This window comes from Lissotriton helveticus, chromosome 11, assembly GCF_964261635.1.
Source record: "Lissotriton helveticus chromosome 11, aLisHel1.1, whole genome shotgun sequence".
In the NCBI taxonomy this organism is placed as follows: Eukaryota; Metazoa; Chordata; class Amphibia; order Caudata; family Salamandridae; genus Lissotriton; species Lissotriton helveticus.
The window spans coordinates 236,686,442-236,709,383 of record NC_136072.1 but is presented as its reverse complement, the minus strand read 5'-3'; the positions used below and the strand labels follow the sequence as shown (position 1 = coordinate 236,709,383).

At 45.9% G+C, this 22,942-nt stretch overlaps 1 protein-coding gene across 1 annotated transcript in view; it reads left to right on the top strand.

The window, feature by feature from the left end:
- LOC144792825 (glutathione hydrolase-like YwrD proenzyme) overlaps positions 1–22,942 on the top strand; it is a 564,131-nt gene that overhangs the window by 415,705 nt on the left and 125,484 nt on the right. Inside the window, exon 8 of the mRNA XM_078668023.1 lies at positions 116–287. Coding sequence (XP_078524149.1) covers positions 116–287 — 172 coding nt within the window. The remainder of the gene's footprint in view (positions 1–115; positions 288–22,942) is intronic.

Genomic DNA, 22,942 nt, shown 5'->3' with positions numbered 1-22,942 from the left:
ACATTAACATAAAGATCGCTTAATATATTTCAAGAAAGGAAACATTCAAAATTGTCGGAAAAAAAACTTGCTCTCAGTTTTATTTTTTTCCCCTGCCTTCTTGCTATTTTTTTAGCAATGCTTCATAACTCAACGGATTACATCCATGTTTTGGTGGAAGCTCTAAAGCTCAGCATTTCGGATACAATGTGGTATGTTGCAGATCCTGCCCACGTTCCCGTGCCCACCCAAGAACTCCTTTCCAAACAATATTCGAAAAGACGCTCAGCCCTCATGTCTCTACAGAGGTAAGATTTATTGCTGGCTCTCCCCTGTTGTATTGATTTATTGTAAACAAAAATGTTGTTCAGCCTTTAGACACTGGGTGAGGGTGTGGCCTAACGGCCAGAGCTGCCGACTTTGGAGCTGAGAAATCAGGTTCGAGCCTCGGCTCAGCATCCTGTGATTCTGGGCAAATCACTTAATCTCCCCGTGCCTACTAAAAAATGAATGTGTCCTCCTTGTGTAACATAACTGGTGCTCGTGTAAAGCGCTCCAATACCTTTGGGTCGAGTTCCTGCTATATAAATCTGCAACAAAAAACTGCTGTACATTGGGAATAATGTTTTCTCTGAATCTAGCAATTCACAGAGATATTGGTATGATTGTGTGTGACCTGCTTTTATAAAACGCCTATATTCCAGTAGTAAGCCGGGAGTACTCCTGGTGTATTCCCCGGATTCAAAAGTAAGCCAAAAGTAATACAAGAAGAGGTAACACCTACAATAATCATACCCACTCACAGCAAAATCTTTGTAAATGAGGTCCACTGATGTCTTAATAGTGGACTCCAACACTTTTCTACTCACAAGTGTCAGGCATAAAACATGGATTTCTGCATCAGAAAGAGAAACTATGATTTTATAGAATTAGCCTAAGGGCCGGACAGGCCTTTTAGTCCACTAGGCATTTCCCTGGTAAGCTGGAGCCATCAGAGTGCCATCTAGAGAGCCCGGGCTGCTACTGGTGCTGTCACATTCTCCAGCGTCCAGAGGCTAATTGCTGTAGGCACAGGGAGGCTTCAAAAAGTCGAGAGAAAGAGAGGGAAGGAGGGAGGGAGGGAAAGGGAAGATAGAGAGAAAGTAATCAGAAAGGGAGAAGAGCGAAAAGGAGAGAGCGAGATTGAATGGATAGAAAGAGAGAGCCTGAGCAAAAAGATGAAGAGCATGTTACTGGCTTGAGCATTTTTGCCAAGGGTGAATTTGGTTCCCTAATCTGTCCTGATCAGCATTTATGTCCATAAATCCATTTTCTCGTTGGGGATACCGGCCTATTTAGAAGTCCTTTCGTGCAGAGGTTAAGAGCGAGATTGGAAGAGTATAGCTCTAGTTCAGGAAGGATGGGCAAGCAAAATCTTATAGACTTATAGAAATGGACGGGCAGCTTTTGGTGTGATTCCCACCCTGGAAACTTTTGGAAAGGGACTGGTAGCCTTTGGTGTGATTCCCACCCTGTCTACTCATGGAAAAGGACTGGTAGCCTTTCGTGTGATTTCACCCTGGCTACTCATGGAAAAGGACTGGAAGCCTTTGGTGTGATTCCCACCCTGGCTACCCATGGTAAAGGACAGGTAGCCTTTGGTGTGATTCCCACCCTGGCTACCCATGGTAAAGGACAGGTAGCCTTTGGTGCGAGTCCCACCCTGGCTACTCATGGAAAAGGATTTGCAGCCTTCGGTGGGAGTCCCACCCTGGCTATTCATGGAAAAGGACTGGTAGACTTTGGTGGGAGTCGTGATAGAAAAAGAAGAGAGCACCTACATGTTCATGATGGTCTCGGAAAAGCGGTCTGTCAAAGGAAAAATAATTCCGCTCTGGATGAAAGAAAGGTCAAAAGAAAAGTGTAACACACACTGTACATCCAATTCCAAATCAGTGGCTTGGCTGCTAGTAGCTGGCTGTGTGGTTTCACAGTCCGTCTGACAATCGGCAGGAAAGGTGTGCCTGAAAAGCGAGTTACTGTGGGAGATTGTGTTAAATCCCAAAATATGAGTAAGCACATGCACGCATGTGCACACACACAACAACATAACCCACAAATGTCCAGTAACCTGATTCAGAGACATTGATTCCTCTCTGAAGCATTACTTGGAAGATTCTCACAGGTCTGAAGATACTAACCACAAAGAGACATCCTTGCAAAGATAAGACTCGCTTCACGCATCTAGGACTTGTGGAGAACAATATTCAACCCAACCGACTGCTGAGATCAATCAACATAAATATCCAGCCCCTCTTTTCCCCCACTGTAAGAGATTGAATGGACTACCTACACTTCACATGGTAAATCTTGCAAGCTCTGTGACTGGGTAGAAACACTTATTATAGCCTTATAGCACGCCGTAGAGGGCTATACCGGCTATTAAAGGCCCTCTCCAGCGTTCGGCTCGGGCCAAGGGAGAGGGACTTTAATAGCCGGTATAGCCCAGTACAAAGGGCTATAAGGCTATTAGAACATTCTGCCACTAAAGGGCAGAATGTTCTAACAAAAAAAAAACAAAGCCTTATGGGAGCGTGAGGGGATTGGAATCCCCTCTAGCTCCCTGAAGCCTATGTTCACAGCCAGAGCTGTGAACAAAGAAACATTGGAATGTCGGAGCTCCGGGTTTTTACCAGCCATTATAAGCCTGGAGCACTCCATTGTTTTCAATGGAGCTCCCAACATTCCAATGTTCTAATATATGGAATAAAGTACCCCGCAAAGATACACTGGAAAGATACTGCAAGTCAACCCTGAAATCCAAGATCTTACAAAGGCACTGGGTCTGCTACTTCATGGGCAAGGAATTCCTTGTCGTCTTCCAAATACCCAGGTGGTGGTACATTATTACGAATATGGTTTGTACACCAGTGCCGAATTAAACACTGTGGAGCATCTCAGGCCCCCCTTGCCAATTATCTCATAATACGTTTTTCATTTTACCAACCTACAATTTTAATAAGCCAATTTTATTACACAAAACGAAACATTAACAATTATTGTTATTAAACAAAAATGAATTGGAAACAATTTAAGAAATCTTGATTTAAATTTTCTTTCAAGATCAAATCAATATTATATTGATCCGTTGTCGCGGGCCCCTAAAAGGAGTGAGGCCCATAGACCAGTGCATACTTTGCCTATTTGGTAATCTGGAACTGTTTGTACCCGTCTCAAAACAAGCCAGATATTGTTTAAAATATCCCCTGCACCTATTAGGCATTGTAACTTTTTGAATACTAAATTGTTTACTTTTTAACTTCATCAGCAATATAATTCTAGAAAAGTAAACAGTCTGTCCGTTCTCTGTGCCACAGGCTTTTACAATACATGGTGTTAACACTGTTAATTAAAAATGCAGATAGGCTTGTGTTCTGCCGGGAAAATGTTATAACTCAAAATTGTTTGAAAAAAGTATAACCTCTATGTCTTTACATGTAATGTAAATGCCAAGTGAATTTTTTTTGCTCAGGTATTTTATAAACATGTGAGTTTTGCGCACAAAAAAACGTGGCCTGTTTCATGCTGGTCGGTCATTGGAAGTGCGCGATTCATTGTTATTGACTTAACGGAGAGTTTTCAGTGATTCCCAGCAGTCTAACAATTTACAGCTTCAGTGTCTCCATTTAAACGCCACAGCCGGCTGGTTGTTTTTCCCGACACTGGCAAGATATATATTCAAATGTATTGCTTTAGCAATTAAGTGAAATTATTAAAGTCTTAATCAATTTGCTAAATATTTTGTCGAGTCGAGAACGAGGTTGTCAGTTTGACCCTCGTGCCAGGCAGCATCAGGGTTTCCATTGAACTGATTTACATGACTCACCTCAGCTCGCCCAGGCGCGTAAACTCTATTTTGGAAGGAGCGGCCTCGAGGGAGTGTTTCGTTTGTTTCTTTTACCACCAAGATGGCTGCCGTCCAATTCTTTTGTTGTCATAAATTAAAGGGCGCGGTTTCGACATGTCAAAACTTGCAGAGTCTCACGGCTTCGAACCTAGTTAAATATGCCCAGAGTTTTGGATAAAAAAAGCTTTCAAAAGAAATTATAACGTGAGCAGTTTTACTTATGGGAAATGCGTTTTATTTTGAACAGCCCTTCCAAACATCCCTTCTCCCCATATCCACAGGGTCTCCAGTCCATTCAAAATGAGGCCCTCTGCTTGATGAAATACGCACCACATTGCCACTGCAGTGAAGATGTCTGTTTTTGTGACTCATGTAACCTTCCCCACCCACCTCCTCCTTGGAGCTGCTAGTTACATCTACCTGGTCACCATGAGTAACACTGCTTCATAAATGGTGACTCCATTTATAAAACGTCATTTTCAGGTTATGCCAGTCATCCTTGATGTTAGACAGCTGTTGTGTATACAGTGTAACTTCGATGTGCAAACAGTTCAGGCATTTGGAATTCTAAATGTTACATCCTGAGCTGTAGTATGCGCTCTAGTCTATGAGCGTGAACGCGATGACGCGTCACGCTATAGACGAGAGCGTGAGGCGCGCGCAGGCGCAGAAGCAAGTTAGTAAAGGCGCGAAGGGAGAAAACGGCAGTTGGCGACCGGAGCGATTGTTGGTCAGACGCTCGGCGCCCTAATGCTCGATTTGCTTGATAACTAATGCAAATAAAGAAGTTATCAATTACAGAGTCTCAGTGTGTGTGTGTGGGGGCAAAGAAGAAACATTACAGTGGCGACGAGGCTGGGACCACGAACACCAGGGAGCACAGTGGTCAGGAGCAGGGACTCTACAACAGCCCCACACCAACCAGAGGGACAAACAGCGACAAGGACGAGCAGAGGGCGTGGCAGTAGCGAAACAGCACCAATATAAGTTACAATACAGCTCCAACAACCAGGTCAGTGCTGGGATAAGGAACGAAGAGTACAGCTAGCACCCTGGCAGCCAAAGGCATCACCCCCAAGACAGAGGAGGGGGCACAAACTGACAACCCCACGCATGCCATAAGGGACAACACCCCAGGTAGTTCCAGAGGGCAAGGTGACACGGCAGGGAGTGCAGGAGCGTCCGGTGTACCCATTCAACAAGGTGCCCAGGTGGTAGACCCCAGAGGTGAGGCCAGGATGGCGAATCAAGCGTCGGCCCTGATGGCCCCCGTCCCATTCCTGCCTAGACCAGGAGAACCACAGTTAAAATGGGAAGATTGGAAGGAATATTTTCAAAATTACATTGAGGCACTTGAAGATGAAAATGAGGGGGCATTCACCCCGGAAAGGAAGAAGAGACTGTTACTCCACAACCTGGGCCCGGAAGGGGTGAGAGTGTTCAAGAACCTGGTGCCCAAGGAGAGGGGAGCGACAGAAACAGATGTCTTTAAAAACGCACTAGATGACTTGGACAGCCATTACCGTCCAGCAGTTTGTGTCTCCATAGACAGGTATAATTTCCAACAGAGGAGACAGGAGACTGGTGAATCGATTGATGATTATGTGGCAGCACTCCGGCGCCTGGCCATCACGTGCCAGTATGGTGCTCTTCAAGAGGAGTATATCAAAGACCAGATTGTCATGCATACCACCTGCAGGGCTGTCCAGGACAAACTTTGGGCGCAGAGCGAGACATCACTTAAAGAAGTTGTTGCTTTGGTCAAAAAGGCTGAAATGTCAAAACGCGGCGCTGATGCAGCCAAACGAGAGGGCGCACCGAGACAGATGATTAACAAGATAGACGAGGCGCCCCAGCCCAGCAAACCTAGAGGGATGTATGGAGACCAGAGGAAGGATTCAAGATGGACAGGGAAACAGACGGTCCGCCCCGGCTCAGACAACAAGTTTGCATGTTACAGATGTGTTGTATGATATAATGGTGTAGTTTTGTAAAAAATGTAAATATTTGAAACGAAATGTTCTCAAACTAAATGAATAAATCGCTATTTGCTGGCAAACATCTCAGGTTTGGATTAATGTCTTTACCTTACGAGTTAAAAATTTTAGTGTTGAATTCATACATCAGTTTTGGCGTAATTTTTGGTTTATTTTGTACAAGTGCTCAGCCTAACTGATTAGGAGCCAACTCTTTGTTGTTCATATAGTTTATAGCGGGATTTTTCTCGCGAAGTTTTTTCCTTGTTTGTCACAATTGTTGTGAACAAGTTGAATTAATTCCATTTGCGGACTACTGGGACACTTGGATCCCAGAGCCCTACATTGTGTGTTTGAACCTTTTTTCCCCTTTTGTGTTTAAATTTGGTTGTTTTTGTGTCAATTCCATTCCTTCATGGCAGAAAAGGACACTCTAGCCTTTTCTGAAGACCACATAAAAGATCTTTTGAGCAATCCACCAGTCTTCTCCTCAGTAACCCTCAGTGTCTCGGCCACTTCACAGAACGAGACAGACAAATTACTTAGGCTGAGAAAAAAACAAATTAGAACTGACCTACATGGTCATTTCCTTTTGCAACATTTAAGGGAAGGTACGATCCCGGGGGGTCTTCAAATTAAAAATATTCCGGTCATCTTTACGGAAGACCCTATATTCAAGAAAGGTTTCAGTCAGATAGAGACCAAATGCAGTAAAGACCTTATGGTCCTCACTGTAGAGACAGCTGTTAGAATCTCTAGACAGGAACTTGAACAAATAGCCCAACTTGAATCTGAGATACTTAGCAATCCTGCGTTAGTCGATGCTAAGGCCTTAATAGACAAAGTCTCTAAAGAAATACAAGAGTTTAAAGATTTTAGTGTGACTCAGAAAACCAACCAGTTCGAGAAGGACAAAAAGAACTTTTCCCTCGAAAACATATACCCCTTCTTACAAACCGATTTTTACACCAAACCAGATTCAAGGCGCTTCCTACCAGGGAACCGCGGCAGATCCCGTAATCAGTTTATCACTTTCTCAGACACCTCCTCCTCGGGTGGTGAAAGTGATAACAGTGGGAACAATAGTAGTAGCGGACAGAATAAGAACCGACAATGGAATCAGAACCAGCAACAACAAACCAATGCTCAGAGTTCTTTTTTAGGGAGAGGCCAAACACGCCCGAGGGCGAAAGTACGGTGGGAAATGAGAACTCGGCGTCAACACTATCAAAATCAGTAGTGTCACCCATTTTCAACCTCTCACCTAAAGCACTCACGGCAGCTGAAGAGAGTGTCCTTTCCAAGGGACTCTCTTTCGTTCCATCAAAACGGACTGATTTTACTCGTATGAAAACTGAGTTTATCGAGTTCTGCCGCAAACTAAGACTTGCTACTTTTTTTGCTGGTAACCCCAGTACCGCGAGTCCTGAAGTTACGGGGCTCCGGAATAAATCTGCTTTTTGCCCGCCAGGGCATAAAATACCAAAGGAGGTATTGGTTTTTGAAAAAACTGTATTGTCTGCAATTTCTGCCATGGAATCGCAAAAAACATACACTAAATTTAATACCTCTAAAGAACAGAAACAAGCTCTTCTAGATTTAAGGAATGATCCCACTATCACCATTAAGCAAGCCGATAAGGGCGGGGCTATAGTGGTATGGGACACTGTCTGTTACAATGAGGAAGTCCTAAGGCAATTAAACAACCAGGAATGCTATAAGAAAATTCTGAAAGATCCAACATCTGAGTTACAGAATCACCTATTCTCGATTATCAGGGAAGGCTATGACCAAGGTTTTGTAGGCCCAAAAGAACTTGAATTTCTACAGAAAAAACATCCCAAGATACCTTTATTCTATATCTTACCAAAGGTACACAAAGACGCCAACAAACCCCCCGGTAGACCGATTGTAGCAGGGTGCGACTCACTACTCGAACCAGTCGCGAAATATGTTGACGTGTTCTTGAAGGAATTCATGAGCCTAGTAAAATCGTACCTACAGGACACGACGGATTTTATTAATAAACTGGACACCATTGAGTTCTGTAAGGGTAGGGACATCTTAGTCACCTTGGATGTCAATGCCCTCTATACCCAGATACCACAGGATGAAGCCATAGCAGTCCTTACTTATTTTTTGGAGTTAAGAACTAGACCGGTACAGGTACCGACCAAATTTCTGGTCGATTTGGCATCCTTTGCCTTGAAAAAGAATTATTTTTGCTTCGGGAAGGACTTCTATTTTCAGGTAAAAGGAGTAGCGATGGGGTGTCCCTTCGCCCCAGAATTAGCGGTCCTTTTTATGGCTCTCTATGAGGACACCTTCATTTACAATAATAACCCCTTTAAAAACCACATTGGAGCGTGGCTACGCTTCATTGATGATGTTTTTATGGTGTGGAAGGGCAATGAGGACGAATTGGAATGTTTCTATAACTGGCTGAACGCACGAACAGTGGATATCAAATTTAGTATATCATCGTCAAAAGAAAAAATATCCTTTTTGGATGTGGAAGTCTTTCCTAATGAAGGAAAATTATTAACATCGCTTTTTGTAAAACCTACAGATAGGAATAAAGCCCTTCTTTTTTCAAGCAATCACCCAAGGAGTCTGCGAGAGAACCTGCCACTGGGGCAATTCCTTCGTATCCGAAGGAATTGTGCAATGAATAACGATTACAAGCATCATGCTGGTAATCTAGTAAAAAAGCTGTGTGATCGTGGATACCCTAAGAAACTGGTTTCTAACTGTATGAAACGGGCACGTTGGACTCCAAGGGAAACCCTTCTGGAACGACGTAACAAACCACAGCTAAAACGACAGGTGTGCGTCACAACGTTCTGTCCAAATGCCAACCAACTAAAAAAAGTGATAAAACAAAATTGGCACCTTGTGAAGAACCTTGAGGAATGCTTAAAGGAACCACCTCTTTTTGCTTTTAAAAAAGATAAAAGCATTGCCAATTTTGTAGTAAGAGCAGCCACTCCGAGACAAACACCTCCCACTATCAGACAAATGATGGGGTTAAACCCGATCACAGGGCACCACAAATGCGGCACCTGTGTTTGCTGTGAATCTACGATAGAGGGATCTCTGTTTCAACACAGAGGGATCTCATGGAAACACGACACCCATAGTAATTGCAAATCAAAATATGTGGTGTACGGTATCTTGTGCCCATGTGGACTCCTGTATATCGGGAAAACGAACCAGGAGGCCAGACAAAGGATTTCCCAACATAAATCCAGACTAAGAAATCGGGTTGAAACAGCTCCACTGGTTAATCACTGGAACAGATTGTCCCATCAGATTAAGGACCTCAAATGGACTATAATTTCCAAAGTCGAGTGCGACCCCAGAGGAGGAGACTGGGATGCCAGACTCTCCAAAAGGGAGGCGCTCCTCATCGTAAAGTTCAACACGGCCGTCACCGGCCTGAACGAACTATCAGAGATTTATAAATTGTAAACCATCCTGTCTTTGTTAAATCCACTTTGTCTGTCTCCCCCTGTTCTATAGCACACTTATCAGGCCTTTTACTAGTATAGACCGCCTAATGCTGTCTATAGAATGTAGAATGCAGTTGCCTGGAGAGTAGGCGCCACTAACTTAGGACACACGTAAGCGCGCATGCGCTAGAGATTAGCGTTCAATGTGGACGCGCTATATTAGAAGATTCCCGTCCTCTGACCCGCCATCCACGACGCATGCGCGAAGGATCAGCGCTCAGGAGACGCCGCCCGAGACTCGGACTCTGCTACTACCAGGTACAGGGTCTCTTCCATGAACGCGGTGACTATCTACTTTCAAGCCAATGATGCGAAAGGATTCCGGTTACTAATGCCTTGGGTTCGATTTCAGGATTCAGCATTCGTAAACATATGAAAGGGACGTTTTGCCATTTAAGCCCTAAGCCCGACTTTGCAGAGGAGCCTTGAATACAATCCAGCATTTGTTGAGATACGAAAGGGAAGTCTACAACCCGAGCCCTGAGCTCTAATTTGAAGAGGTGAGATTTCCTCTAGCCTTTCGTTTTCATGTTTTTTAGACATGAGTGTGCCATCACACCCAGGTGTGTTTCAGAGACTCTTACACACTGCTTGTTGATTCCCCTGTAGGCGATAAATCCCTCTCTGTACCCTGTTGGACTACATAGTGGAAAACACTGTACCCCTGATTCCGTGGGTCCGTTTAAACTTACGTTTAAACTTAGCGAGGTAAAAACCTTTATGCTCCACATAACGCTTCAACGTGTATTCGTTTAGTGTTAATACTGAAGGCTAAGGTTTGTCCTTTACTTTTCAGCATGACTACGTCATTTCCAAATAGTCCCTGCATTCTACACCTTTAAAGTGGCCTTGCAGACCAGTAGGGTAAGCAGTGTGAGAGGATTGGTGTTTATGCCAAAAAATCACTTTAAAAGGTCTTGAGCAAAATTTCTGACATGGAGATATATTTTTCTTTTCAGATAATTCCCCATGGCCCTGACGAGAGTCCCCTCATTGTATAGGACTCGAAACGCGTAGGCCCCTTCACAAAGTGCTGCTCTCTCTAAATTTAAAAATTCAAACAAGTGCTAACTTGAATGCTCTAATTTGTATATATACAGTGTGTTACGTCATCTAAGTTGATTATGATTAATTTTCCAGTGTACATATTGTATAGATAGATGGTATATTACAGATGTATATTGTTTGAGCAGCCTTTTGTCTCTTTCTTCCTATTATCACGGTTTTCTTTTTTCCTTGTGACAATTTCTTAATTTGGTGCATTTATGGATGTTTGATTTTGTGTGATTGTGATATGGATGACGAGTTGATTGAGTGTTGTATGATATAATGGTGTAGTTTTGTAAAAAATGTAAATATTTGAAACGAAATTTTCTCAAACTAAATGAATAAATCGCTATTTGCTGCCAAACATCTCAGGTTTGGATTAATGTCTTTACCTTACGAGTTAAAAATTTTAGTGTTGAATTCATACATCAGTTTTGGCGTAATTTTTGGTTTATTTTGTACAAGTGCTCAGCCTAACTGATTAGGAGCCAACTCTTTGTTGTTCATATAATGTTACAGATGTGGCAGCACGGCACATTCTGCACAGGATAAACGCTGTCCCGCGTTCCGCGCCAGGTGCTCGTTTTGTGGCCTGGTTGGCCACTTTGAAAAGGTATGCCGCAAGAAGGGGAAGAAGTCCACGGTCAAGTGCGTCGATGCGGCCACAGCAGACGTCAGCGAGGAGGACGACATGGAAGATGGAGATTTGGTGCTATGCATCGAGGACCAGGTGCTAGAAGTGGCGGGGAAGCGAAGAGATAAGCCCCGCACGGACATGCTGATAGGGGGAGTGAAGGTACATGTGGCCGTCGATTCAGGATCCCCTTGGACTATCGTGCAAAGATCCATTTGGGAAGAAGACTTCGTGCCAGTAGTGGGGCCAGACCTATGGCCGCCGGACATCAAACCAATCTCGTATACCGAGAATGCCATTCCACTTGTGGGGTGCCGAGACTTTGCATTTGAATTCAGAGGGAGGTCAGCCACGGGCACCCTGTATGTGGCAGAGAGAGGTCCTTCAGTGCTGGGGTGGAGAGACGCAGGAGATCTAGGAATCATACTCAACCCAGGTGGAAAAGAGCAGATTCTCTTGACGGACGAGTGGCCCCTCACGAGAGATGAAGACTGGAAATCTGCATACCCCAAAGTTTTCGATGGCTCAGTCGGAAAACTGGACAAGTTCGTCCACAGAATGGTCCTCAAGGAGGGTGCAGTACCAGTGGTGCACAAAGTCAGAAACATACCCATATCCACTAGCGGAGCGGTACAACAAGAACTTCGGAGGCTGGAAGAGCAAGGCATCATAGAACCGGTGGACAGTGCGGAGTGGCTATCCCCCTTGGTGGTGGTCAAGAAACCCAATGGACAGGTTCGTCTCTGCGTTGACCTCCGCGAGCTCAACAAAAATCTCATAGTAGAGAGATTTCCCCTACCCAGGATCGAGGAGATGCTCGCCAAGACGAAAGGTGTAACCCACTTCTCCACCATAGATCTCACATCTGCATACTATCAGATTGAGCTGCATCCGTCGAGTAGGAAGTACACAGCCTTCATTACACCCTTTGGGTGCTACCAGTTCCGGAGGATGCCCTTTGGCCTGGCATCCGCAGCGGCTGTATTCCAGAAGCTGATGCATCGGCTGTTCAAGGACATTTCGGGGGTACAGTACTTTCAGGATGACATCCTGGTGATGGGCTCTTCTAAAGGAGATCACGACAGCAAGCTGCATAGAGTCTTGGGAGTACTGCAAAACAGGGGGCTAACAGCGGAATGGAGCAAATGCAAGATTGGGACCCACACAGTGACATACTTGGGTCATGAGATTGGCACGCTTGGAATTTCACCCAAGGAACAGAATGTGAAGGCCATAAGAGATGCCAAGGCTCCCAGCACCAAGGAGGAAGTGCGGTCATTCCTTGGAATGGCCGAGTATTATAGTAAGTTTGTGAGGCACTTCGCCACCAGGACATATAGATTGAGGCAACTCATCAGAGACAAGACAAAGTTTGAGTGGGACTCAGAAGCACAATTGGAATTTGATACGATAAAAGACTGCATCAGCCATGCTGTTCCACTGCAAGGGTATGTCCCCATGGGCAAGACCGTGGTGACTACAGATGCCAGTGATAAGGGCTTAGGAGCGGTGTTGGCGCAAGTGAGAGAGGATGGAGCTACTGAAACAATCAGCTTTGCTTCACGAGCGTTGTCCCCGACGGAGCAAAGGTACAGCGTCATTGAAAAAGAGATGCTGGCAGTCACCTGGGCCTTAGGCAAGTTCCGGCAGTTTGTTTGGGGCACAAGATTCAAGCTTCAAACCGATCATAAACCCTTGATCAAAGTCTTGACGTCCTCGGGTCATGAGACAGCGACCCCGAGAATAGAAAAGATGACTCTGAAGTTACTCGATTACACCTATGATGTGGAGTACCTACCAGGAACGCAGAACAGGGTCGCGGATTATCTCAGCAGAGCTGCGGCGATGGAAGTGACGCCGGTGGATGCCCTGGATAAGGAAGAGATGGTGGCCAGCATGGAGGACCATGAGAAGTCTATAAGTATCCAGGAATGGGCGGCAGCCTATGATCAGGACGTGGAAAAGGTGGAGTTAAAGAGACATCTGACGTCGGGCTGGCCTGACAAAAGGAGGCTCACCGATGGAGTACGGAGGTTTTATGAAATGAGAGAGGAGCTGTCCCTGAGTGACTCGGGAGTGTTCATCTACAGAGGTGAGAGGGTCGTGCCTCCAGATTCAATAATACCCAGATTATTAACTCTACTTCACGAGGGGCACCTGGGTATCCTGAAGACCAAGGCACGTGTCAAGCAAATGTATTGGTGGCCAGGCATGGATGTCCACATAGAAAGGCAAGTAAGAGAAGGCAGCCAGTGCCAAGGAGCGGACAAAGTACTGAGACCACTCCGACCCGCCTTAGGGAAGTTTGACACGCCACAGGGCCCCTGGGAGAACGTGGCCATCGACATATTAGGACCTGTACTGGACAGCAAAGGTGTGAACAAGTATTTATGTGTGGTAATGGACAAGTATTCTAAATGGCCTGAAGTGGACATTCAAGAATCCATGGATACGGACACGATTCTGAAATTCCTAACGACGGTGTTCTTAAGAGAAGGTATTCCCAAAAACATCATCAGTGACAATGGCCCGCAGTTTGTCTCGGACAAATGGATCAGGTTCATGAAGAGGAATGGGATTGAGTCTAAACACACGGCAGTATATCATCCAGCATGCAATGGTCAAGTGGAGCGGTTCAACCGCGTGCTAATGGGCTCCATACAGGCGGCCATCACGCAGGGAAAGGACTGGGAGACCGAAGTGATGAGTATGCTGTGGGCTTACAGGATCACCCCCACGGCTGTGGGGTACAGTCCATTTCAAGTGCTGAGAGGACGGCATCCGTTCACCCGGGACAATGTAGTGTGGAGGGAGAAGACCATCACTAGCAAATGGTCCCCGGCGGTGGTTCAGCACAACTTGGAAAAGGCCCAAAAGATCTATGCTGCACACTATGACAGACGCCGCAATGTGAAAGAGGCAGAGCTGGAAGAAGGAGAGTGGGTCAGGGTTAAACTCCCTACCCTACAAAAGAAAGGTGAAAGCAAGTATAGCCAGCCGTTACAGGTCAAGGAGGTGCGAGGCAGGGCAGCACTCCTCAGCGACGGCAGGGTGTGGTCACAAGACCGCATGGCCAGAGTAAACAAGATAGTTGTGTGGCCCAAGATGGAGGAGATAGAGACACAAGTTGATTCCCGTGAAACCAGGCCTCGACCAGAGCAAAGTGATGAAGTCCTGCCCGATGGAACAGGAGAGGACAATGAGATGGAAAACCCAATCACAGGGTTTACAGCCAGAGATGGTGCACTGACCGAGGTAACACTGAGTGGAGATCAGAGAGATGGTGCGAGATCAGGAGGAGAAAGAGAAGTGGAAGAGAACATGCCGGTAAGACACACCCGTAGTGGCAGGGCGGTCACTGTGCCCTCTCGATATAGAGACTTTGAAATGAGTGGACACTAGTCATAGACACCCAGACATGAGTGCCCTCCAGAGACTATTGGGGACCATGGACACTCAGTGAGAGTTGGGAAAAAGGTTATTTTGGTTATTGTTGAAAAGGGGAGATATGTAGTATGCGCTCTAGTCTATGAGCGTGAACGCGATGACGCGTCACGCTATAGACGAGAGCGTGAGGCGCGCGCAGGCGCAGAAGCAAGTTAGTAAAGGCGCGAAGGGAGAAAACGGCAGTTGGCGACCGGAGCGATTGTTGGTCAGACGCTCGGCGCCCTAATGCTCGATTTGCTTGATAACTAATGCAAATAAAGAAGTTATCAATTACAGAGTCTCAGTGTGTGTGTGTGGGGGCAAAGAAGAAACATTACATGAGCTACAGAATTACGCTCTTTTAGAATTAGGAGCACATTTCTGCCTACTGTGCCATAAGGGTGAATTCCCCAACAATGTATGTTTATAGTTGGAGGTGGAAAAGAGGACAGTCACGGGAGTTGCCATGTGAAATGCACGGGGCACTCACAAGCACTTAAGTTTATGATTATTCACAAACATTTTGCATATGCACTATCACAGGACTCGCAAGTTTCCTGATTCCATGCATGAGTAGGTCGTCTTGTCCATAGGGTGACCAACTGGCATTGGTGAAAATTCAGGACGGTGAGTGTAAAAATTCAGGACAAAGGGTCAAAATTCAGGACACAAATTCAGGACAGGAGGTCAAAATTCAGGACAAAACTTCAGGACAAAAGGTAAGTTTTACAGACACATCAGAGGTCGCGCAATAGTATATAATTAAGCCCAGCCATTTCCAAACATATTCAACCATTTGCAAACCTATCCATCATGCATCCTTCCATCTATCATTTCACTCATCCACCCCTTCATCCATCCCTTCATCCATCCTTTCACTCATCCATCCATTATCCATCCATCCATCCACCCTTTCACCCTATCCATCTGTACACTTATCCATCCACTCTTCATCCCATCCATCCATTAACTCATCCATCCAGCCATTTACCCTTTCACCAATCCAGCCATCCTTTCACTTACTGACCCTACCACCCATCCACTCTTTTAGTCATCCATCCATCCTCCCTTTCTCTCTCCATCGACCCTTTCACTTAGCCATCCTTCCTTCCAACCATCCATCCACCCACCAACCCATCCATCCATCTACTCATCCACTCATGAATCCATCCATTGACCCTATCACTCATCCATCTATCATTTCACTCCTTCACACATCTCTTCATCCTTTTGTCCATCTACCCTCCCTTTCACTCACTCATCCACCCTTACATCCACCCTTTCACTCATACGTACATTCATTCACCCTTGCACTTATCAATCCATCAATCCATCTATCATTTCACTCATCCACCCACCCACCCATCATCCACCCAACCATCCACCCACTCATCCATCCTTTCACCCACCCACCCACCATTCAATCCACTCATCCATCCTTTCACCCACCCACCATCCACCCACCCATCCATCCTTTCACCCACCCACTCATCATCCATCCATCCATCCTTCCCCTCATCATCCATCCATCCTTCCCGTCATCATCCATCCATCCATCCTTCCACCCACCCCCTCATCGTCCATCCATCCCCTCATCATCCATCCATCCTTCCCCTCATCATCCATCCTTTCACCCACCCCCTCATCATCCATCCATCCCCTCATCATCCATCCATCCATCCTTCCCCTCATCATTCATCCTTTCACCCACCCCCTCATCATCCATCCATCCACCCTTCTCCTCATCATCCATCCTTTCACCCACCCCCTCATCATCCATCCATCCATCCTTCCCCTCATCATCCATCCATCCTCCCCCTCATCATCCATCCATTCATCCTTTCACCCACCCCTCATCATCCATCCATCCTTCCCCTCATCATCCATCCTTTCACCCAACCCATCATCCATCCATCCATCATCCATCCTTCCCCTCACCCATCTATCCATCCATCCTTCCCCTCCATCTATCATTCCCCTCATCCATCCTTCCCCTCATCCATCCATCCTTCCTTCCCCTCATCCATCCATCTTTCCTTCCTTCCCCTCCATCCATCCATCCTTGCCCTCCATCCATCCATCCATCCATCCATCCTTCCCCTCATGCATCCATCCTTCCCCTCATCTATACTTCCTTTCATCCATCCATCCATCCCTCCCCTCATCCATCCATCCTTCCACTCATCCATCCATCCTTCCCCTCATCCATTGTTCTCCTCATCCATCATCCAGCTACCCTTCCACCCATACATCCAGCTATTTACATTTTCTCTCATCCATCCTTACCTTCACTCATCAATCCATCAATCCTCTCATTATCCATTTATTCAATCTTTCATTCATCCATTCACCCTTTCACTAATTCATCCAGCCATCCCTTCACTTACCCACTCGCCCACCTTTCCATATTAATTTGAGCTGAGCCCTTTTGAGAAGAGGCCCATCAGTAACTTCACCCTCGCTGCAGGAGCCATTGCAGGACTGAGACAGAAGCCACCCAGGGCGGAGACAGGATCCACCACAGGGGGGGACAGGAGCCATCACAGGTGGGGGGTGGGTGGGGGGGAGGGGACAGGATCCACCACAGTGGGGGGACAGAAGCCATCACAGGGGGGGGGCAGGAGCCATTACAGGCGGAGGGGAGGGGACAGGAGCCATCACAGGAGGGGGAACAGGATCCACCAGGGTGGACACAGGGGTGGGCATGCAGTATTCTAGTATCATCTTGGGCTCCTCGCCCCCTCCTGCACAAGACAACGAGAGGACAGGCTCTCTGTCCAAAATGCCATCCCCCACTTTGATGTACAGTACTTACAGGAGATACTCTAAGAGAACTGGTTTAACTGATTGTCCTCCATACTTTGTTAATCAGTGTGGGTGCGATTGTGCCATTTCTTAATTTTATTACATTATAGACTGCATGTTTGAAGAACCAAGATTTGCTTACAATTTAGTGACAGTAATTAAGCTCTGTGAGGAGAGAGAACCACGTGCTGCCTCTGTGTAATCTGGCCGAGTCTAGGATGTTTGGGGCCCTGGGTAGAAATGGAATGTGTGAGGCCCCCTCTAAATTGCAGAGACATGACGCATTCAGGGCTGTTTGCATCTGAATAGATGCCCCTTCTCCTTGAAGCTGCAGCCCTCCTCTGTCACCTTCAAGCACCTCTTAACAGCTCATCAAGGGCTGAAGTCAAGGGCTGAAGGTGTGAGGGTTGCCATCCCGCTGTGCCTCTCTAATGCTGCAGGGTATCTGAGCTTTGGAACAGCATCGGTGTCAAGTAGGGAGGTGGGTGGAAGCTGTGCTGGCGTTAGGGTGGTGGGACCAGTGCCCGGTTAAAATGACAGACAAATGGCGTCCGTTAAAGAATCCTTCACGGACAACGGACAGACGGCCGAAATTACGGACTGTCCGTGAAATTTACGGTCGGTTGGTCACCCTACTTGTCCAAGTTTGTTGGCACTCTAGAACTCTTTATTGTGTTTATTCCATTATAAATTCAGGGCCCCAATTAACGTAATGAAAATAAACAGAATAGGTGGATGAGCTGTTCAAGCACGGAATCAAGAAACTTGAGAACTCTGTTACCATAATGGAATATTTGTAAAGTTTCCCTTAAAAATGGACTGGTTAATAATCTTCCATAGCGAATGTGTACCATAATCAGTTTCCTGGAACTAGATTCCAACAAGATCGGATGCAGGCTAGTGTGTGCGAAAAAGACGTTTGCAGCAATTTTCGGAATGAGACACAATTGCTTGTAAAACGTATTCTAAGAGGCAGATTTCCTAAAGATTTAGAGGCAAGATAGAAGGATCTTCCACCAAGCATAGCTTGAACATCAATAGTAAATCTTAAAAAAATGAGCGAAGGGTGTAGAAACTAGATGAGGTTTGAATTTTTCAGTAAATGTAAAGGCCCTTTTTCGATGAAGAGTCTATGAGCCAAGCAAGGGATTTAAAATATGCCATCCTCTCTACTGGAACCAACAGTTAGTAAGTTGCTGAAACATGTGTTGTGACTGGCACAGCTCCACCATTAGGTGAGCAATATCATCCTGAACCATCTGAACCATATGTGCTGGTACTTTGGTAGCTCAAACTAAAGGGGATCCCCGTTTAATGGCTATAGTAACTATGTTTCAAACTCCCAAATTCCACAGGACTGTAGAGGAAGGGTTTCTCCATAAGAGTTCCTAAACCTGACATGGGTGGACTCCTCACACTATGAGCCCTATGTTTGCATGATGTCTGGGCAGTATCTTCCTCCACTCCTGCAGCACCACTGGCACAATCAGCATCTGCCAGATTCAACCCCAAAAAATAGTAATTGGCAAACAAACATTTTATTCCTCGGTATTCGGAAGCGCGATAAACAGTCATCCTATGCAAGTAATACCACATTGTTCAACTGCAATACACGGTGAAAATCGAGAAAGAGAGAGAAGGAAGAAATCGAGTACAGGAAAGACAATTTGGCAGTAGATTGGTAGGCAACAGAGACGTGATGCTGATGTGTCTAACTATGGACTCTTTTCTGAGGAGACGTGGTTACACAACAAGCTCAAAATTCAAAAGGCCCCTGGAAAATCTAGAGTCTGTGATTCTATTACAGAAAAAACAAACAAATGGTCGAAAGTACAGATTATTGCAGAGGTAGCAGGAGAAAGAGATATTCATTGGCTGTAGGTATGGACAGATCAATCCCAGAAATCCCAGTGTATATTAGAGTTGATTGTTTAATTTACATAATATCCTGTAAACATAATATAATCTATGTGGTAAATCTTACAAAGCTAATTCCAGATTAAGAGGCTACACAAAAAAGTTACGGCTATACATTTCAAATGCCCCCAATAGGTTACCTGCCCACATGGAGGGTATATGTTTTATTCTTTATTTATTCTTCAAAGGTTGATTAACACAGGGCCCTTAGACCACTGTGTGATAACACACGCCTGTCTAATTAGCTCATAGGCTGGGAAAGGCTCTGGGCTTGTGTAGCAGTAATTAAAGTTGGAAGTCACACTTTTAATGAAAGGGAGATGCCCATGTACAGGTTAATTGACTTGACTAGAGTAAATTCCTACATAAAATTGTGTGTTTGTACATCTGGGGAAGTCAGTCCCTGTTACAGAATCACATATGTACTAGGGAAAGAATGATTGTCTCATCAGAGACCCAGAGGGCAGTAAAAACCAAACATATGGGTGTTCACACTCGTGGCAGCGAGGATCCTTGTGGAGACTATATTCTCATCAGTGGTTGTCTGGCTGATGAAAGAATTCAACTTCGCAACCCTGCCAAGAAATCCTGGTGGTTCAACAATTGCTACTATAATGTCCTAAATACCAGAACTACACACACCCACGTATTCACCAACAGATGCTTAGCCATTTCCCATTTTAGAACACATCACAATGGAAGAGGTAGCTACAGACATAGCAAGCACCAAATCCTCAATCTTTGCTCTACACACAGGACACGCCCAGCTCTGAAGAACTACACAATATATCTAGCTCGTTCCATCCTCTAAGTGACTGCTCACAGAAAGATACGTGCATTCTTTATTGAAGCACACCATTACCACCTACATGCGGAAAACCATGAACCTGGCTTCCACTCAATTCACCATCTCTGTCATCCTTTTCGTTCTCCACATCATTGAATGCCTGGACCCTGCTGCCCCTCATGCCCATTCATTTAAACTTCATCTCTTGGACAGTACCTAGATAGCAATGTATTACCTCCACTGTAGGGTGAACCATGAACTTGTTACCCATCTTCTTGACTTGGCTGCTTTCTCCATCCTGTACTAGAAGATCATTCTTTATAGACTTCAGAGTATGGCTGAGGTTAGTGACCCTTTTCTGACATATATGAAGTCTTCACCCAAGGACCAACAGCAAGGGATTAGTATGTATACCATATACTGATGACAAATGGTATGAACATTTTTAGGATGCCAGTGGACTGGAAACTTCACCAAACACTGAGCTGATTTCTCCACCTGGCCCTGCAACGGAAGACAGTGTTTCTTTCGCAATGGTGATGCGAAGGGTAGCTGATGTTCTTGACCTAGTTACTGACCATGGATTTGAAAATAGACATCCTCACTGAGGTACATCAGCAGGGGCAAACTAGTACCAAGGCCCTTCTGTCATTTAACATAGCCCTCACAGACACTTTTCTGGGGGCTTGGGCAAGGTCTTGTTCTGAACCACCAGTTATCAGGCAGATATCACAATGCCATCACCCGGCCCCAGAAGAACCTGTCTTTCTAACACATCCCCCAATGCCAGAAAGTCGTGTCATAAAAGTATCCACAAGCTGAATAAACCCTAATGCCTTCCCTACCACTCGATTGGATAAACAATCTAAACGCACTGAAACGTTTGGAAAGTGCATGCTCTCTTCCACCTGCTTGGCATTACGTTCACTCAATTCTAGCTGCCTGTGTATTATACCCATGGCTTTGGAACTCTTTTGCTCAGGTTCTACCTGCGGTGCCGGATCATCTATGTTCCACCCTTGTGCAAGCTATTCAAGATGACCACTGTGAGAAGCTGGCCTGATGTATGATGTCCACAATTCTGTGGGCACCTTGTATCAGTCCAAACAATCCCTTATGGTGGTGGTTGTAAGTCAACCTTAAAAAGACAAGCTATCCTAGGGGTAGCATGAACTAAGCAGCCTTCAGGCTAAACTCAAGAGGGCATGTGAAGCCAGCTGTTTTACCATATGCAATTCGGTAATATCAAATGAAAGGACACCACACAAGTTATATATTATAAAAATATATGTATTTATTACTAAAATAATCCCCTGTACTCAATATGAGTATAGAAGCACAAGCGTTTAAACAAAAGCACAGTTTAACATATGAAAGTTGCACGTTTACGGATGAGGCCGGTGGCCACTCAAACCATATATCAAAAAAGTGGTATAAGTATCACTTTACGAACAGTGGTAAGGCCTGGGGCCTTGGGAATCGCTGGGACTACACTGGACTAACAGCAGTTCGGACGGGAGTAGCCCGCGGGATTCGGGTGCAGCGCTAAAAGCAAACGCATGCACCAATGCAAAGTCAATGGTGCGTAAAAGTTATCGAGTTACAGTTTTAGGAGTCTTCCGACTGAAATAGAATTACCACACTTCAAACTTAGACACTAGAGGTGTAAACCACTACAGGAGCACCGGTGTTAGATCGTTACCTCACCCACAGGAAGCGGGTGCATAGGTGCCAAAGTGTGTCGGGTTTCGTCGTGTAAATCTATGGAGCCTGGAGATGAAGATGCTGCAGGCGGCCAGGAAAGAAGAGTCCGGCTGTATCCAAGTGTGGATCGAAGATGTAGAGTACCTGAAAGCAGAGGGGACAGAGTCTGGGTCACTAGCCAGTGACCAGGAAGGAACCAGGAAGAAACCAGGCGATGCCGGGCACAATCAGGTGGTTGTTGTGAAGCTTGTCTCCGCTGCCACGTGGACTCTGGGGCATCGAGGATGTCCAAGAGTGGATCACGAGCTGTCCCACAAAGGTTCTCGCTGTCGGCGGTGTCGGCTTCCGGATCGGAGTTAACAAGCCTTGGCAAGTGCAACCCACGCAGGATTGGAAGATCGCTTCTTTCTCGGACCAGCAATGTTAGAGAGGTTGCTCCTTTTCAGGGGAGCGAGGGTAAGTCTAGAGCAACCAGACTAGCAGTGTAAATTCTTTAGTTCGTTGCTACTGGGGCCACTAGCCAACGGGCAAGTGACCGGACCAACGCGTCAAGCAGGAATTGCAAAAGGGCCCCACGCAGCACTCGATGAGTGAGGAGAGAAGAGCTTTGGTGCAAAAGCTGTTTGGGGCTGGGGCTTCTCAAACCCTAATGCACAGCTTCGAGGGAGCCTCGGGAGCTGCACGGTCAGCACTTTGTAGTTTTTCCAAGATAGCCGGCCCCACGCTTCAGGTCGCCTCCACGGGTCTCAGATTCGCTGGGACTGTGGATCGGGCTGTTGGAAGGCAGGAACGCTGGGTCTTGTTGATCTCTGTTGCTCGAGTTCTGGTGGGAACTGCAACAAAGCAAATGGTGATGCACTGGATGGTACCTGTTTGCACAGAGTGGTCACTCCTAGACCACAAGGGAAATTTTTCAGTCTTCTACGTCGAGTAGGATGTCGAAGGGTCCAGAGTTTTGTTTCATAAGTTTCAGTCAGGATAATCTGAAGTGCATTGGCACAGCTCCTACCTTTATTGCAAATCAAGGGGCTGGATTACCTGCTAGGTCCCTCCTATGGGTGGGACCCAGGAAGGGGGTGGTTACACCCCTTTCCCTTTGTCCAGTTTTGCGCCAGAGCTGGGGCTGGAGTGCCCCAGAACTGGTTTGACTGGATTTTGCATGGGACACCTTGTGTGCCCCAGGCAGTGTCTAGTTTCTTTCAACCCTCCCTGCTCCAATCCACTATCTCCTGTCTGGGGTGGTGTAGCCCCTCCCTGTGACAGGAAACC